This window comes from Melospiza melodia, chromosome 22, assembly GCF_035770615.1.
Source record: "Melospiza melodia melodia isolate bMelMel2 chromosome 22, bMelMel2.pri, whole genome shotgun sequence".
NCBI classification, from domain to species: domain Eukaryota; kingdom Metazoa; phylum Chordata; class Aves; order Passeriformes; family Passerellidae; genus Melospiza; species Melospiza melodia.
In genome coordinates, this window is record NC_086215.1 from 9,064,373 (window position 1) to 9,082,745 (window position 18,373).

An 18,373-nucleotide genomic window follows, 5' to 3' on the forward strand; every position below is an offset into this window, starting at 1 on the left:
GAAGTGCCTTAAGCTGGTCAGACCTTGTGTAAGATGAGAGTCAAGGGCTGAGGCCACTGAGAAAGAACCTGAGTTGGTTTTGCAGTGGAAATATGACCAAAAGTAGATAGTGGGTTCAAAAAAATGACCTTGCCCGGACTGGCTCTGGATTTGGTGTGAGAATAGAAAACAAAAAATAAAATACTTTCTTAATAAATGTGGTCTGGTGTATAGAGCTGGAAAATGGAGACCTCAGGATTCCTGGGTTAGGTGACCTGTTTGTCTGCTAAAAGCTGGACTTGGGTGGCCATTGCCCCAAGCTGTAAAAAGGTGGTGCTGCTTCTCCTTGGTGAAATAAAAGAGCTACCTGTGTAAATCCTCCTGAAGGGCTCTGTGAGCACTTTGTTGGGGAGAATGATTTCTCTCCCTCCCACTGTAGGAGCTGTTTGCCAGCTGCTGCAACAGAAGGCTGCATCTGTGGTCCTGTGGGAAACAACCTGTGTGTTGACATAGCAGCAGCACTTCTGCTGGGGCTGTGCCCAGCCACAGCTTCCTAATTAAGGTTACTTATCTAGCAGGATACAGCCCTCTGACCTGCTGCTGTTCCTTTCTCACCAGTTATTCCTAGACATGGCTTACAGAGTCTTGGGAAAGTTGCTGCTGCCCGGCGCATGCCACCTCCTGCAAATTTGCCTAGCTTGAAGTCTGAGAACAAAGGAAACGACCCCAACGTCATTATAGTACCCAAGGACGGTACAGGATGGGCAAACAAGCAGGATCAGCCAGACCAAAAGAGGTGGGTAGAGTGAATCTTTGAGTTTTGGCAGGCAGCAGTGGTTGTGCACTGCTGTGCTTGGTGTCAGACCTTACAGGGATCAGCTCTCTGTTGTCTGTGCCAGTGTGGAGTTGTTTTCCTGCCTTCCCCCCCTCTGGTCTCACCTCTGCTGTCTGTGCTCAGTTCCAGTGCGACGGCTGCACAGCTGCAGGAGTCGCTGCCGCAGCAGGGTTTGCAGAAATCTGTCTCCAATTTACAGAAACCGACACAGTCAATCAGTCAGGAGGTAGGTGCCAGCAGTCTCTGACTCCCACCCTGCTTCCCCTGTCCCCAGGCAGCTTGAGGACTTTAATTGCCTGTGTTGCCTTGCTCTTAAGAAAAAGCTCCTGTATAATCAGTTATTGTGGAAGTGACTCTCTTGAGTTCAAGCTGCTGTGCACCAGCAGCGTTGTGCTGCAGTTACAGAAGTAAAATACACAGAACTGTATTTCTCAAATGTGTGCAGTAAATCTAGTTGCAGTGTAGTAAAAAAATGGCTGGAATGTGGGATGGCTGGTTAGCACTTCTAAACTATTCTAGTTTGGTTGTAATTCAAACATTGCTTGGTGACAACAGATCCAGCTCTTGCTCCCAGCCTGTTGAGACTTGATGGGGAGAGAACTGGTCATGTGGGAGAAGTAGCCAGTGTTAGGACCTGAAAAAGCTACTGGCAAGTAAGAAGGTGCCCCAGAGAGTGCAAGGACCTGACCCCCAGTGTGTTGTAGATTCACACTTCTGGTTTAAAGAAAAATTCCCAGCCCTTGAGCTTCAGGGAAATCGGGACAGAAGTTATGTTTTGAAGAGGAGAAGAGTGGTTAATGCATCAGAAAGTAGGGTAGCCTTCAAGCTGAGTTGTGGCATGGAACAAATCTGGAAGATTGAGAACATTTAGGAAAATGCAGCAAAACAAAAGGAAAGCTTAATGGGAGTACAAGTTGAGGAAATAGTTGGTGAAAATGGGCAGAGGAGACACTAGGGCAGAGCAGTGGATTTTTACTGTAGCATTGTAGTACACTGGAGTGGGGAACAGCTGACTGCAGTCCCCGCTTGAAGCTGTGGAGGCCTGTGGTATCTTTGTGATCTGAGGCCTGAACCATAGCAGGTGCCAGCCAGGAAATGAGAAACAGTCATGAATCTAAACTGATCCATGTTGGGGTTTCTTTTTGCTTTGTTTTGTTTTCAGAGTACAAATTCAGTGCCAGGTGGACCAAAGTCATGGGCACAGCTGAATGGAAAGCCAGCAGGACAAGAAGGTGGTGAGTATGATAAACAGAGCTGGTATGTGCCTGCTTTTCCCAGACAGGCATGAGATGGGATGGGCTCCATTTCTTTCTGTCAGCCTGGTGCAGAATGGGAGTGAGGCCTTATGAGTCCTGTTTGCACTCTGTGTGCTGTGTTGGCTGGAATGATGCAGCTGAGTCAGTTCAGAGCTGCCTCTGCAAGAGATGACTTGAACAGAATGTGTCTCATGGCCACATTGAACCCCAGAGCAAGTCATGCTCTTGGGGATGCAGCAGGGAGATCTGGGAGGGGAAGCTTCTGAAGGAGAAAGGGAACGTTTACCCCCATCATGAGCATCTTCAGTCAGCCCAGAGCAGTGTGTAACAAAGGTGCAGTAATCACTGTGAAATAGGGGAGGGATTGGTTTAGAAGAGAAGAAGAAAGGGACGTTGGAGAGGGGAAATGTAGGTATCTCCATGGGCAGTAGCAGGAGGATCATCACCTAACTGGGTAGTCAGGAGTGAGGCTGGAATGTTCTTGTACAGGATCTGTGATCCAAGGGAGCTGCAGTGGGTGGAAGTGGCAGTGGAGCTGCTGTCGGGTGCACTCGCCTACACATTGGCTGAGGCCTTGCTGTTAAAGTGTCCCTCAGTAACTGTGCTGCTAATGGCTTCTGCCTGACTGAGAATCCTGAAGCAGTGTTAACATGAATTGGGAGTTTAGTTGTGTTCAGATGCATCCATTTCCACACAGGAGGTGGCTTCCAGCTGCACTGAGTAGTGCAATTAAAACCATCGTGAGAATAACAGCTCAGTTCCACTGTTATAATGGGAACAGACCTGAAACCATTCACTTGTCAAGTGAAATTGCAGAGATATTTGAAAGAACAGACAGCTGCTGATTGTACAAACAGAGGGGACAAATTTATCCTAAATTAAATGAGGCCCTTAATGAGAGGGTGTTTCTCAAAGGCTAAATGTTAAAGCAGAGATTTGTACTTACCTGAGGCTGGTAGCCAGTGCAAAGACTGTCTTGTTTATTAATTGATACTTTTTGACTCTTTCTGTGTAGACCTCCTGTGCAGTCATTTTGAAATCTGATCATCTAACAATGTTCTTAAAGAATTTTTTGAAAACTCATTTTAGATCACACTTAACAATGTAGAGCTCTCAACCCAAGAAAACAGTTGCTTATATGGCTAAGAACAGCTTAATTAGAAGGCAATTGAATCACAGAAGCATTAGAAATCTGTCTGAAAGGATTTTTTAGGCCATCCCATGCTGGCACCTCTTCTCTAGTGCCACTGAACAATTGCTTTTCCTTCTTAGCTAATTCAGGTATTACAGACAAAGAGGAGAATCTCTTGCTTTTTGCTCTTTTTGTCTTAGAGCTGCAAAATCTCTTTTGGAGGGTGTATCCTGAAGAAAAGTGGCCTAATAAATTAATTATGGACTTGTCCATGCCTATGTCTTTGTATAAAGAACATTTGGAGAAATAAAAGGGGAACCAAACTTTTTTCAGCGTGGTGCTGCTTAGGGTTAGAGTACAAATTCCTAATGGCTGCACATAAATAGTCTTTAAATGGTACAGCCTTACCTGGGGGTAGATGTCTCCCCTGAAGGACACATACCTGTGCCATTCTAGTTCAGTAAAAATCAAAACTCTTCAGCAAGTCTTAGCTACATTGCAATAAATTAGGCAATGTCCTTCTCAAATATTTTCATGTGTCTAAAATTCAAAGTGTTTTGTGCAGCTGTTGCAGAGTCTTTCCTGGAAATTCCACATGGGAGGCCTTGTGCAGTGTGCAAGTTCCAGAAAACTGGAAAAAATGAAAATTGCTTAAGCCAGTCTGTCTTGATTCTTCAGGGCAAGGAAGGAGAAAGATAGATGAGACTCTTGCAAGTCTTCAGTACTTATGGCTGATACTTCTAATATAATTCTGAAATGCCCTTTTTAAGAGAGCTTTTTAGCCAAGTAACACTAAGAAGCAGTTCTCAAAAAAGCAATTCTTTTAATGTGTAATAGTACAATAATGCTTGTAATTTCCTTTTATTCAGTGTTATCTTGCCAACAGATTTAGGAGAATTGCTGTGTTTCGTGTTCCAGTCACTGGCAGATCTTTAGAATTGACAGAGCTGTTGTTCTGGAGTGACAGATGACTCAGCAAGACAATTTGCCAGTGACTAGAAATGAACCTGACCCGATCTGGCCAGCGATCTGCATCTTGAAAATGCTGCAGCAGGGAGGAGAGCACAGAACATCTGCCCTTACCCTGTGGTGTTTCACTGATCAACAGAAATTCTAACGATAGACTTCCCTGGCAGAGTGAGGTCTGAGCAAAAAGAGTCTGAATAGAGATGTCAAATACCTGATAGCAGGGTATCATTTATGAGCAATCTTGCAGAATTTGTATCTCTGCCTCTGTCTGAATTCTGTACTTCCCAAAAATAATTGGAAGCTGAGAAAGTTCACTGACTTTGTTGAATGTGAGAATTTAAATGAAGATCCTGAGTGTGGGAGTGCTGGGTGAGGACACGTGTTGTCGTGTTGGTGACAGTGGCTGAGAGTGTTGGGGATGTGAAGTGAGGTGCTGGTACCGTAGTAATTTGGGTTTAAATGTGCCAGAGGCCCAGATTCCCAGCAAACACATTTCCAGGCTGATCTCATCAGGGAGTTGAAGCAGTGGAAAGATCTTCTCTGAGTGCCACACTTATTTGTCTGACAGGTTCAAGGGCCTCAAGCCGACTGTTATCCTTCTCTCCCGAGGAATTTCCGACGCTGAAAGCAGCTGGCGAGCAGGACAAGGTTGGCAAAGAAAAGGGCGCCTTAGATCCGTCGTATGGGCCAGGACCAAGCCTCCGCCCCCAGAGTGAGTGAAGGATTGTGTCTGTCTGTCTGTCTGCCCAGTAACCCCACTGACCCTGTTTTGTACCAAGAACTTCATCCTTACATTTCCTTTTATCTTTTTATGACCTTAGACGTGTCAGGCTACTTAGTTTGGCCTGTGGTCCTGATGTCCTGTGGTCCAGACAGCCAAGTGAGGACTGTCATCTACTACACTGTTAAATAAAAATTGCTGTGTGATATTACAAAGCAGGCCCCTTCCTGGGCTGGGGGAGCCACAGTGAAATCAGTGTGTGGTGTAATGTGGCTTCTCTTGCACTGTTTTTGCATCTAATTGGCCTTAATTCTGCAGGGTAAGGACTGTGGAGACGGGGAACACTCTGATAGGAGTTCAGGTTTATTGGCAAATAAGGACACCACTGGTGCAGCAATTACTTAGTAACAGCTGAAGCTGCTCCTCTCTTAAGAAAATAAACACAGTTGGAAATTCTTCTTGATCCTTGATATTTTTCTACAACCTTGGGATAATTAGGTCTTGACCAGAGTACTTGAGCTTTTGAGACTTTCTGGCAGAGTGGCTGCCTGCATTTACAAACATTAACATAATAATTACCTCTTTTCCAGATGTCACCAGTTGGAGGGAGGGCGGTGGGAGGAACGTCACCTCTGCCACATCTCTGACCGCCTCCCCTGCTGAGCTGGGCAGCAAAACCCCCAGCTCTGGAGACGGGGCCCCCTCCTCAGCCAGCGCCAGCGATGCCAAGGAGCCGTCTCTCCGCCCAGCTCAGCCCCTCCGCAAAGGGGCCTCGCAGTTCATGGGAAATGTCTACCAGCCACCCACCTACCATGACATGCTGCCTGCTTTTGTGAGTCACCCGTTTTCCACACTGTTGTGATCCCCTTCATTCTTAAGATAAGGGGAAACTGAAGGCAGCTGGGATGTGTTTTCTGGACTTTTAGTTGGCTGCCAGGGCTTGCTCAGGGATCCTTCTCTTGGCATGTTTTTAGTTTGTGTAGCACAGCCTTGCTCAGCCTAAAGAGAAGTCCAGTTGTCCCTTTCCCTCTGGAGTTGGAGAGGGAGCCAGCCAGATGTGAAATGTTTGTTTCCCTTTTGTGTGGGGTGCAGCTACCTTGCACATGTTGTCACCTAATCTGGGTAAATCTTCCTGTGGCAAGGATTAAAACCAGGCTGTTCTGCTTTGCCTCATTCCAGATGTGTCCACAACAGCCATCTGAGAGCCCTGCACCACTGGAGCGAGGGTCTTTCCCCGTTCCTCAGCTTCGGCTTGAGCCCCGGGTACCTTTCAGACAATTCCAGATGAATGACCAGGATGGGTAAGGCTGCCATCACTTTCCCACTTGAGAGGCAGGTTCAGGGTGTGACATGAACCTTAAACCAGGCAAGAATTTGGACCAAGGATGCAGTTGCATGTGTGAAGCTGCAGGCACCAAAGGGGAACCCTGTTTTTTACCCAAAGCAGGAGTGCTTTTCTCCAACTAGAACAGCAAGACTATGAGCATTGTGTGTCTGAAGAGCAAGCAGACATGGGAATTGGGGTGTGATCCTAGACTGGAGGGGTGGAGCTCTGATCTGTAAGTTCTAGGTACCAGGTAGACAAGGGGAAGAAATCGCTGGACAGGCAGAGAAACTTGGATGCATTGTATATAAGTGTATATAAGTGCATAGTAGAAAAGGAGAGATTTGGTGTTACAAACTCAGCTCTGCATTCTTTGATGTTCTTTTTGCTGTTTGTGACCAGTTCTGTGTTTCCCTACAGAAAAGAGAACAGGCCCAGCCTGTCCCGCCCAACGCGCCCAGTTCGGCAGCAGCTGGAGCGAGTGCCCCGGCCCACCATCATCAATGCAGAGAACCTGAAGGGGCTGGATGAGCTGGACAATGATGCAGATGATGGATGGGCAGGTAAAGTGCCTTCATGCTCTGGCTTTGTGTAGTTGTGAAATTGGTGTAAATGATGACACAATGGATCCTTCTGATCCTTCCATCATATTGTGCTCAAGGAACTGGATCTGAAGACTCCTGAATTCTGAAAACACCAAGCACAGCAGGAGGGATGGGACTGTGGGTGCTGGGAAGGAGAGTTAGTCTTGCCTTTTCAGTCATGGCATTTGATATCCAATTGCACGCAGTTTGGCTTGGCAACTGCCCTCTCATGTGCAGCCCCCACTCCCAGGCTGTTTGCTGCTCCTCCTCGGGGACCAGTCCAGCTGTTCACTAGTGTGTGTCCACACTGCTCACGTAATTTCTTGCCTGATCTAGCTGAAATTGTCCCTGCTCATTGAGGGAGGTTGGTAAATGACATTAAAAGTCCCTTCCAACCCAAGCTATTCTGTGATTTCCAGGACCAGTGCTGGACATTTGGCTTTGTGAGTAGTTCATGCCAAGCCTGTGTGTCCTGTAATTTAGTGCTAAAGGGGGGCATAAGCTTTATCAGGACAAGGGACCTGTTTCTCTTCTCTCAGAAATCTGTTCTCCCTTTGCTGCCTTTGTAGGCATTCATGATGAGGTGGATTATTCTGAGAAACTGAAGTTTAGTGAAGATGAAGAAGAGGAAGAAACTCTTAAAGATGGACGACAGAAGTGGTAAGAAGTCACTGTGTTTGGCCCTACAATTAACCCTTAGTAAAAGTGAGCAATACCAGAATCTTTAAAAACTTGTTCTAAATGTGGAGTCTTGATCCCTCTCATTTGTTACTGTGACTTCATTGATTTTACTGGGCAGTGTTTGAGTAGTCTTCAAGGCTTTGTGTAGGTCTAGCAGCTGACTTCCAGTTTGCCAGGCTTTTTTCTTCTCTTTTCTCACCTTTATCTGCTGCACAATAGTGGAGTTGATCCTTATGTACCTTCGGAGAAGCACATCACTTGTTCTGGTGATTTTTTTGTGATCTTTCCTTTTTATTAGAGTCAGTTGCCTTTGCCACTTGATTACACTCCAAGTGCTTTTTGAAGCAAGTAGCAAATGCAATAATAAAGCTGTTTATGTGACAGGAACAGCTGGGATCCCAGAAGGCAGCGACAGTTGTCCCTGAGCTCTGCAGACAGTGCAGATGTCAAGCACACCTTGGAGGAGGGAAAGAATTGGAATGATTCAGCTGGCTTGTCCCGGCCAGTCCGGAAAGCACAGGATTCACAGCAGCCTCCAAGGAAGCTGAATGGCTGGAGCTCTGCCTCAGAATACCAGGTAGGTTGAACTCATGAGGGTGAGCTGGAAGCCCATCATGGTCCTTAAGAGGCTAATTTGACATTTTATTGGAAATGGGATGCTGATGAATTTCTCTATTCTTAGTTTATATCCACCTGGAGAGGAATCTATCTGCATAGCACTTCCACTAGGGAAAAGAAATTGAAGCTGGTCCAGAACAGTGGGGTTGTCAGTGAGAAAATGGAGTTACTGAACCAAATATCAATAACCCTTCCCAGTAACTGGGGGATTTGTGCTCGAGGATAGAGAGGAGGGAGTCAGAAGGGGAAATTGTCACCGTGGGATGCAGATCTCAGGATAGAGGCGCTGGTTGGGTCACACTTACGGAGGAATGGTTTTTCTCTGGCAGAAGCCCGCACTAGGAAGTGTTCTCAGACAGCAGTCCGTCGAGGATAAAGAAGAAAAGGTGCCTGTGAGACAGAAGTTTGTGCACTCTGAGATCTCTGAGGCTGTCGAGAGAGCCAGGAAGCGACGGGAGGAGGAGGAGCGGCGAGCCAGGGAGGAGCGCCTGGCAGCCTGTGCTGCAAAGCTCAAGCAGCTTGATCAGAAATGCAAACTGGCTCAGAAGAATGGGGAGACACAGAAACACACAGAGAATGAAGATGTGCGACCTCCCAGCACAGAGAAAAACACTACACAAGAGAATGGCCATGCTTTCCGTAAAGGTACAGAAACACTGCCTGCCTCACCCTGTAAAAATTGCTTTTTTTGCTGTAGTGCTGATATTTTAGTGGGAGTGGGGAATTCCTGGGAGGGAGTGTTCAGAGGGTCCTTCAGCTGCCCTTGAGAGATCAGCTGCTGCTTGTATTCTGCAGAGTATTTTGCATTGTTGACAAAGGTTGATTAAATTAAAAAAGCTATTAAATGCAAACTTCTTCAGTTGCTTTCATCTGTGCTCAGTGAGCTGTGCTAGCAGAGGGCTTGTTTGAATGGGCCTCATGGGCTTCTCATGATTGGATGATAATATTAAGTGCTCATGGCCATAGATCAGAAAAGAGTAAGTGCTGCCAGGTTTAAGGACTAGTGGGGAAAAGGACTTTCTTCCCAGTGCTTAAGCAGAAGGCTGATAGTAAAGGAGTATCTCAGAATTTATCATTAAAATAAGATGGACAAAACCCTCTATAGGGCTGTCAAGGTAAAGGATGTGCTGTATTGATTGTAGTACGGTTCAGTCATGTATTACATACAGTCAGGACATGCCCACAGCTGTGTATGTTTGGTGGTGGTCATGCACTCCCAACTCTCTCATGAGCAGGCTCTTGAAGGATTGTTTTCTTCTCTGCAGCAACCCCTGAGTTTCACACACAGGACGCCTCTGTTGGCTATCTGGAAGAGGAGAGTCCTGCTCCAGCAGCAGCAGCAGCCCAAAGCAGCAGTGAGGAGGAGCTCAGAGAAGCTCCCTCACCAGCACAAGAATTCAACAAATACCAGAAGTCTCTTCCCCCACGATTCCAGAGGCAGCAGCAGCAGCAGCAACAGCAGCAGGTAAATGACTCACAATCCATTTTCTGGACCCCCACTAAACCATTGTGTTTGCTCAGTTCTCAACACCATCTGTATTTGGGCTGGGAGGAGATAAGTGGGGTTTTACCCTGGCCTTTTTCAGTACTTCTGATCGTGGAAATATCCTCTCTGATTTGGTAGAAGTGCTCTCTGTGGGCTGCATAAGTTTTCCTTGCTCCCTGTGATGCTTGAGCTGTTGTGGGTAGAGCTCTGCCAGGTTTGTCACTTGCCTGGGAGAAAAATACAATGCTGTCAGAAATGTTGACTTGTTTTGCATGGTTGTCTGGGCATCTCCTGACAGTTGGAACTCTTAGGACTGTGTGGTTTGTGGCAGAGCTCTGGTTTGCAAATGTTCATGAGCAGAAGAAGCTGTGGATGTTCCACATCCAGAACCATGAATGGCTGTCTTGGTGCTTGTGTGGGCCCAGGGGAGGTTCTGTTCCTTGGGCTAGCCTTGAACCTGATGAACATCTCTTTTTGCTCTCTGGCACAAGATGAGCTGCTGTTCTTCAGCACTGCTGCAGTGCCCGAATACACAGGACAGAGTAAAGGAAACCCTTGGGGTTCAGCTGCTTCCATTTCACTCAGCACTTGCTGAGTCCTTACCATTGTAGGTATGGGCAGCCATTTGCTTGCCAGGAGCAAACTGTGCTTAGTTTGGCAAGTTCCTGGACTGCTTCTGGACTTGGAGGGAGTTCTGGAGTGGCACACTTCTCATTCCATCTCCTGCCTTTGCAGAGGGCTGGTCCTTTGCTCAGCTCTCATCTAATACCTACTTCGATTATTTTTTTCTGTGGGCTTCTTTGAGACCATTGTTTTCTTTGCACTGTAAAAATGTTTGGTCTTAAATGTTTCATTTTTGTTGCATTGAAAACTGTTCTGGGGCACTGAGACATCAGCTGAGCTGCTTTGTGCATCTTGGCTCTTGCCTGACCTTTCAGTGCTGTATGTGCCATACGTGCCGTGCAGCTCTGCTGCCAGATGCACTGAGTCTCTGTAGGGCAGCAGAGCCAAACCAAGGGACAGAGTATTCAGGCTTCAGATAATGCAAAGTTAATTGCCATTCTTCATAAAATAACCACTTGAAATGGGATATCATCAATGCTGCTGCAGATCTTAGCGAAGAGCTCACAATTGGCTTTTGCTCAGTAATTGCTCTTTTATGGATGTTCCCCGTGCTCATTGCTCGGCAGTTGACATTTTCATGTTTCAGATGTACAGCAGCAAATGCTGCCTAATGTTACTCTTGAAAAGAGATGCTCTTAAACTAAAAAGAATTGGATGTCTTTGCTGTCATGCTAATAATACCACAGGTCATCACTAATGGAAGAACATGAAGTTTTATTTTATTTTCTCTTATCCTCTCTGATGTTAGTATGTATGAGGCAGTGCATGTTTTGGCTGGCTTGTATTGCTGCTCTGGTAGCTCCATGTAGAGAATAAAATGGGGAAGTGATGGTATTGTGAAGGCAATATTTTCTCTGAGGTACCAGAGGACTAGGCAATGTAGATATAATCAGCATTTATCAGAGCCTTCCTTGCTGTAATGATGTGTCAGATTCAGATTTAAAGGTGTCTCTTTTGCTCTGCAGTTGGGGATTGGCTTTTTTAATAACCAGTTACGGTATCTGACACTGTTGTAAGCTTAGCAGAAAAATATGGTGGCACATTTGACAAGTAAGTAGATGCATTTGATGTTAATTGGAGCTGTTCAGTGTTTGAAAGCTTTCTTCAGTGCACAGACTCCTTTCAAATATATATTATTTTTGGACCTTCAGCAAAAGTTAAATGTCAAGTCAAATTAGCATCATGACAATCCTCAGCTAAGGGAAGGTGGACTGGCTGTGTTGGAAATGGGGAAACAGCCTGCAAGTGCCAGCCTGTCTCTGAAGGATGCCCAGGAAACACAGCAAAATATTAATAGCTCTGTTAATGTGATTTAGGTTGTTTTTATCTAATCTCTTAAGCTGACAGGGGTGGAACTAATATATCTACACACTAAATAAATTAGAAATGCATTTCCTGAAAAATGTAACATCTTCTGAAGTATTTGGTTCCGGTTATGAAGTGACGTTTGACAGGAAGCTGTCCTGTATACATTCAGGAGTGTTGAACAGATGCAAATTGTGGTCTTAAAGGTGATCCCCTATGTTTGGCCACATAGCCTGGCCCACAGTGGTGTGTTAGAATAACAACTGCCACATTCCCAGCTGGGAGTGAATTGCCCCTGTCTGCCCCACCCTCCCATCTGATCAGAGACTGACCCTTTGCTGATGGCACGTGTTTTCCTTTGGCTGAGCAGTACATCAGTGTGATTGCTGGCAGCACAGCCATGTCCAATGGCCCATCCTGTCCCCTGCAGGAGCAGCTGTACAAGATGCAGCACTGGCAGCAGCAGGTGTATCCTCCTCCATCCCACTCCCATGCCCAGCGGACGTTCTACCCGCCGCACCCGCAGATGCTCGGCTTCGACCCCCGCTGGATGATGATGCCGTCCTACATGGACCCTCGCATGGCCCCCAGCCGCACCCCCGTGGATTTCTACCCTTCAGCCCTTCACCCTTCAGGTGAGGTGTTGGCAGGGTTTATCTTGGCTGTTGAGTTGGTTCATAGCTGGAGATTTGCTGTGTTGTCCTAATCTCTGCTCAGACTTTGCATTCTTGTTGGCATCCTTTCTCTAGGGTTGAGAATGGGAAGTGGTGGGAGACTGGGAGGGAGGACATGTAGACATGTCTGTCCATTCTGTGCACTGCAGTGGGAGACCTTCCCTGACTGCTTTCTGACCATAGTGGATGTGACTGATCTTGCCCCTTGGAGGAAAGGGTAGCAGATCCACTGATCTTACCTGTTGAAGGAGGAAGATGAGTTTTGGAGTTACTACAATAATGTGAAATCTTAATAGACCCCTTTTAGGCAATGTGATGGAGAAACCCTGTAGTTCCTGAACTGTGCACTTTCCACCTTCCTATATTGTCCTAATCTTCAGAGGTGTGAATGTAAACATCAGGATATATAAATCATTCCCTGGAGTTGGTGCATTGCTTGATCCCAAGCCAGTGATGCTGTGTAGTGTCTGTGTGGGCTGGACTCTGAGAGCTGTGTCATCTTCTGTATCACTCCAGGTGTATTTCCCAGCTGTGCATTTTCCAACCACAGGCTCCCCTTTACAAGGGAGGTTTCCATGGCTGCAGCCACCTGCTGCCTGAGAAGGAAGGGGAGTCAAGCTAGGAGATTGTTAAATTCTTCTTGTCTGTGAAATCCTGGTGCTAATGGCATGAACTCTGTTGTGAGCAGGAATTATGAAGCCCATGATTCAGCAGGACTCCATCAGTGGGAGCAGCTGTCGGTCTGAAGATCAGAACTGTCAGGCAGGGCAGGCAGAGAGGAAAACTGCTCCCTTGGATCCTGTGCCAGTGTGGGGCCAAGACAGCTACACATCCCTGCAGAGCAAAGGATACTCCCTGTCACATCAGAAACAGGCTGACAACATGAGCATGGAGGGGCTGCATGCCAGGTGAGTGCACAATTCCCCTGTCCTCATGTATGCTGGGATGGGAGGTGCTGCTGTAAACCATCTGCTGACAAGCAGGTTTAGAGCTGGCCTGAAAGATGTCTGTGAACAGGCCCAGGTTCTGATCTGGGAGCACCCTTACACTCCTCAGTGTTTTAGCTGGTTTGCACAGAGCTATTGAGCTATTCAGAAGTTTTCTATCTGGCCAGTTTGGGGCCTGTTTGGAGGGAGAGGGGCCTTGTCACCTATACGGGAAGGTATAAAAAGCCATGAGTCAAAAAATCTGATGATTGCTAGTTGGTCTCCTACTTATTTTAGACATTCTAAAACCAGTTCTTTGTTTTCAGATCTCCACATCATTGGAAGTTAAATCTCCCTTAATTTCTTAAGTTTGCTGCCCATCATAGGAGCAGTTTTTCTTTATCATGTATTGATTTAACAAACCAGGCAGTACAGCCTGGGGCCACAGCAGCTTTTCCCAGCATTTTGTATTTATAGGTTAATTGCCTCATGATTTACCATAAACCTCAGTTTATTTCTTTTCACCTCTTGTATCCAGCCTGGACCCTTGGATTTGTGCTGTGCTCTGCATTACCTGACTTTCTTTGTTGTTTGTTTTGTTCTCAGGAATGAAAGTTACTCTGCTTCTGGAAGGCCAGAGAGTCTGAGCACTCAGCGAGATCTCTTTGAGGAGAGAGGGGAGGAGTATCTGAATGCTTTTGACAAGAAGGCCCAAGCAGACTTTGACAGCTGCCTGTCTTCTCAGAGGATAGGCCAGGATCTCCTGTTCCAGCACCAGGAGAGTGTGCAGGAAGCCTGTCCTGCTGGCAGCCGCCATGCAAACCTGAGGTGCTCACCTCTGGAGCCTGATTTTATCCAAGCAGAGAAGAAGCCTGAATACAACGGTTGGGATATCAACCACCATCAGAAACCTGCAGAGACAGCAGCAGAAGTTGCTGAAGAAGTACCCCGGGATGAGCAGTCCTTCAGTGCTGACCCCTGGAAGAAAGAAGGAGCCAGTACCAAGCAGGCCACTGAGGAGACACCAGAGTGGGCTCCTGAGAGCCGCAGCACCAGCGGGCAGCCCCCAGAGCAGATGGGGAGGACACGGCGGTCGGGCCCCATTAAAAAACCAGTCCTGAAAGCCCTCAAGGTGGAAGAGAAGGAGAAGGAGATGGAGAAGGTTAAACTGGAGGGAGAGGACAGCTCACGCCCACTGAAGGAGAAGGCACCTGTTCAGAAGGTGGAAAATGAGTCAGATGACTCTGCTGCCTTGCTGAACTCCACGCGTTACCTGCTGGATGACAAAGGTTCTTCCCAAACCAACCTTGCACGAGAGGCTGAGAAATCCCAGGAGGAAGAGGAAGAGGAGGAAGAAGAAGAGAAGCCAGAAAGAACCTGGGAGAACAAACTATCCAGAGAAAGCAATGATCTCCCTCCCACAAAAAGAAACAACTGGATCTTCATTGATGAGGAACAAGCCTTTGGTGGGAGAGGTCAAGGGCGTGGGCGAGGGAGAGGCTTCAGAGAGTTCACTTTCAGAGGCCGAGGCACGGTTGTGAGCAGCAGGGGGGTCTACAACAATAACCAGAGGAGCAGCCGGGGCCGAGGGCTGCGGGAGTTCAACCAGCCAGAGGATTTCCCCAGGGGCAAGCCAAGGCGCCGGATTGCCAGCGAGACACACAGCGAAGGCTCAGAGTATGAGGAGCTCCCCAAGCGTCGCCGGCAGAGGGGCTCTGAGAACAGCAATGAAGGCTCTGTGCTGGACAGGGAGGACAGTGATTTGAAAAAGGGAGACTTCAAAGAGTCTTGGAGGTCCAACAAAATCTATTCAGATGATCACAATAGCCTGGATCCTAAGATGAGGGCTCCAAGAGCCTTTGGGAGATCACTGCCACCGAGACTGAGCAACTCTGGCTATGGGAGAAGGGGGTTCATGGGTAAGGAGCCCACCCAGTGGCAGGGCAGGAGTGGGGGAGGAGGGTGGCAAGAGTACAGCCACTCGTCTCCATCAGACACCTTTGGGGGCAGGCAGCAGTCTGACAGGGACTACATTCAGGATTCTTACAAACACACGGATTCCTTCTCCAGCCGGGTTTTTGATGAGAGTCATCTGGATGACAAAAGGCACTTTTTCCAGGAGGATTACTCAGCAGATCAGGAGAACATAGAGAACAGGCCCTTCAGGAGGCGGCGTCCTCCCCGCCAGGACAAACCCCCACGGTTCAGGCGCCTCAGGCAGGAGAGGGAATCAGTCGGGCAGTGGAACCCTGAGGAGGGAGGCCCAAATCTGCTGCCCAGCCAGTGGCCCGGCAGATCCAAACTGGGCACTGCAGAGAAGAGCAGCATCTCGGGCAGACGCTCCCCTGAGCTGTCCTACCAGAACTCTTCAGACCATGCCAACGAGGAGTGGGAGACGGCGTCGGAGAGCAGCGACTTCAGCGAGCGGCGGGACAGAAGAGATGGAGCCCCTGAGAGTGAGGGCCAGCTGGAAGGTGGCCTCAGCACTGGGAGCTTGGGAGAGAAGAGGGAGCTGGCAAAGAGGAGCTTCTCAAGCCAGAGGCCGCTGGTGGACAGGCAGAGCCGCAAGGCTGAGCCGGCAGGGTTTGCAGAGCAGTCCGTCAGGACTGGCGTGGGAGCAGCTTCCAGATATGAGAGCCAGCAGAATGGGACCCTGATAAAGAGCAAAAGGTAAAGTTGTTTTCTGATCTGTGATATATGCAGATGTTGGAGTGGACATACACCCCATGCATTTTCTTCTTGTCACTCCTATTCGCATTCTACTGACAAAACTAAATCTTTTCCCTTCTTTCTTGTGTAGGTCTACAGAAGAAGGAGGAGGCCTTGGCAACACCAGTGGTGGGAGCAGCCACTCCATTTACAGCTTGGATAGGGCCTCCCATGTGAACTCAGAGAGTGCTGAGGGGCCAGGTAAAAAGCCAGAGAAGGAGCACAAATCCACTGCACAAAGAGCAAGTGAGAAGGGAGAGGCCTTGTCACAGTTTGAGCTGAGTTATGGAAGTGAGTATCTTGATTCATTTGTTTCTTTAAGAGGATAACATATTATGGCTGACTGATTAAAGCCAGACTGATTCAATACAGTGTAATTTTTATTATCACGGTAGGGGCTTTTTTCCATTTGTTTCCAGAAACAAGAAAATTCTTGTGTATCTAAATAGAAAAACTTGAAAGGTAAAATTGTTGTTAAATTTTAAACACAAACTTTTCAGCCTGATCTGACAGTGTCTGTAATGTTTCTTCGATAGAAAGTTTGTGTTTAGGGAGAATATATTTGTATTTCTGTCTAAGATGTTAATGTATTTTTAGGCTTTAAATTTATGTTGTGTGAAGGAGGTTGAGAAAGAATCCAGAGTGGGGAATTAGAGGCTGAGCTAATGGCAGGGAGGCAAGAAATTTGTATCTCTGGAAAGAGAATTACCTGAGTTATCACACAGCTCCTCTGGCTGAAGTGTGGTCATCTTGAAACAGAGGAGACAGCAAAGTCCTGCAAAATAAAGTGGCTGGTAGATGTCAGCAGACTACATACATTATTTTATTTTCTAAATGTAGCTGCTATGTTGCTAGGTGAACTTACTGTGGCATGGATCCTCTTTGAAGTGCACTGTTTAAATTTCTGCAATTACAAAGCTTTATATGCACACACATGTGCACTGTGTTCTCTCTGTGTGCTTTGTTCAGGTACCATCATTGATAATCGGGTGTCAAACACAGCAGAAGAGAATGAAGTTGGTTCCATGGCAGGGGAAGGCTTCATTGAGGTTCTTACTAAAAAGCAGCGTCGCTTGCTGGAAGAGGAGCGAAGGAAGAAGGAGCAGGCTGCGCAGGTGAGGAATGGCAGGCAGAAAAGTTGGACCTGTTACATGGTTTGGGTTGCAGTCAGAGAAACAAGGCCCCAGAAAGTGTTTGTATGAACAGAAAAACATACAGTTGACAGTGCCAATGTAGTACAGATCCTGTATTGGGCCCCAGAAATGCATTTAGGGCCGCTGGTCTGAAAAGGAGAGTTTGATTTCTGACTATTCTTGGCTTGCAGCACAATTGCTAATTGGGAGTTAAGTTTCTAGAGTGGTCTTCATCCAAAGCAGCTTGGCTCTCTAAGCCAGATCCTGGCTGTAGTTGGTGGGATATTGGGCAGCAGGAGCAGTGGAGGACTTTGCACTCTGACTGTGTTGTTGCCAGAAGAAAACCTCACACTTCAAAAGGCAGCTCTTTCCAGCCTTGTCAGACTGGGGGACCCTCCCGGGCTGACACCTGTGCCTCTCCTGTCACAGGCACCAGCCAAGGCCCGCGTCCTTCAGTCGCGCATTCCTCCGCGATTTGCTAAGAAGCAGAACAGCCTGTGCTTGGAGCAGAGTGATGTAACAGTGTCTGGAAACAGCCTGGGCACAGAGATCTGGGAGAGCAACAGCCCAGGTAGGCTTGGGTCTGTTTGTTCCAAAGGGTTTCACAGAGCTGGAGTCCTCTGGGATATGCAGCAAGGATGGAGGGTCTGTGGTTCAGAGAAAAAAACCCTCTCCTGTCTGATGCTGGGAAAGGGAGGGGAGCTGCAGACATGTGGAGTAACCTCTGTTCTAAGCTCTACTGTTCAGCCATCCTGCTCCTGTTGCTGGCCATGTCAGTCTCCTAATCTGCTTCTTGGGTCCTTGTTTCACATCAAGTTACAGCTATGCAAGCTATACAGCATTTTATAGCTGCTTGGGCTGGATCTACTTTTTCTTACTTTGCTTTCCTACATTTTCTCATCTCTAGCCTTGAGTGGTTAGTGCCACCCTTGTTTCTCTCTGACCTGTCTTTCTCTTGTTGTTGTGTTCCGTAAGAAATCTCCTCCCTGTTCTCCACTCTCACTCCTCATACCCTGTGTTCTCTGCTGCATCATGTCTCAGATGTCTGGGCAACACTTAATGTTCTGAGGTGGTGAAAATACCCTTTCTCATGTCTAGAAATGGAAGGTGGATGGTGTAATGTGTACAGGGTGTGCTCATAGCTGTGTTTCAGGCAGCTGAACCCTGCCCTCCATTCTCTTCCAGCACTCTCTGTTCAGTCTCCTGGCAGCGATTCCTGGAGCAAGCCTGTAAATACCTTTAATGGTACTGAGTCCAGCACTGAGGTAAGTGGCTCCTAAGGTGCCCTTCAAGGTATTGTGTGTATAAAGTATTAATGCAGGTGGCTTTTATGCTTCTCATTGCTGCATCTGTGCTTAGTGACTCTCAACTCTGCTTGTGCCATTTTAAACCGTCTCTTTGCAGTTTTAATTTGAGC

At 47.3% G+C, this 18,373-nt stretch overlaps 1 protein-coding gene across 5 annotated transcripts in view; it reads left to right on the forward strand.

The window, feature by feature from the left end:
• The window catches only part of PRRC2B (proline rich coiled-coil 2B), a 46,165-nt gene that overhangs the window by 13,390 nt on the left and 14,402 nt on the right, over positions 1 to 18,373 (forward strand). For all 5 annotated transcript variants that reach the window (XM_063174401.1, XM_063174399.1, XM_063174404.1 and 2 more), the window contains exons 3-20: positions 598 to 775; positions 938 to 1,040; positions 1,977 to 2,049; positions 4,740 to 4,883; positions 5,483 to 5,724; positions 6,072 to 6,193; positions 6,637 to 6,779; positions 7,370 to 7,460; positions 7,866 to 8,058; positions 8,429 to 8,744; positions 9,365 to 9,564; positions 11,945 to 12,149; positions 12,877 to 13,096; positions 13,721 to 15,784; positions 15,915 to 16,114; positions 16,793 to 16,938; positions 17,386 to 17,527; positions 18,142 to 18,221. In XM_063174401.1, the coding sequence (XP_063030471.1) occupies positions 598 to 775; positions 938 to 1,040; positions 1,977 to 2,049; positions 4,740 to 4,883; positions 5,483 to 5,724; positions 6,072 to 6,193; positions 6,637 to 6,779; positions 7,370 to 7,460; positions 7,866 to 8,058; positions 8,429 to 8,744; positions 9,365 to 9,564; positions 11,945 to 12,149; positions 12,877 to 13,096; positions 13,721 to 15,784; positions 15,915 to 16,114; positions 16,793 to 16,938; positions 17,386 to 17,527; positions 18,142 to 18,221 (4,862 nt within the window). The remainder of the gene's footprint in view (positions 1 to 597; positions 776 to 937; positions 1,041 to 1,976; positions 2,050 to 4,739; positions 4,884 to 5,482; positions 5,725 to 6,071; positions 6,194 to 6,636; positions 6,780 to 7,369; positions 7,461 to 7,865; positions 8,059 to 8,428; positions 8,745 to 9,364; positions 9,565 to 11,944; positions 12,150 to 12,876; positions 13,097 to 13,720; positions 15,785 to 15,914; positions 16,115 to 16,792; positions 16,939 to 17,385; positions 17,528 to 18,141; positions 18,222 to 18,373) is intronic.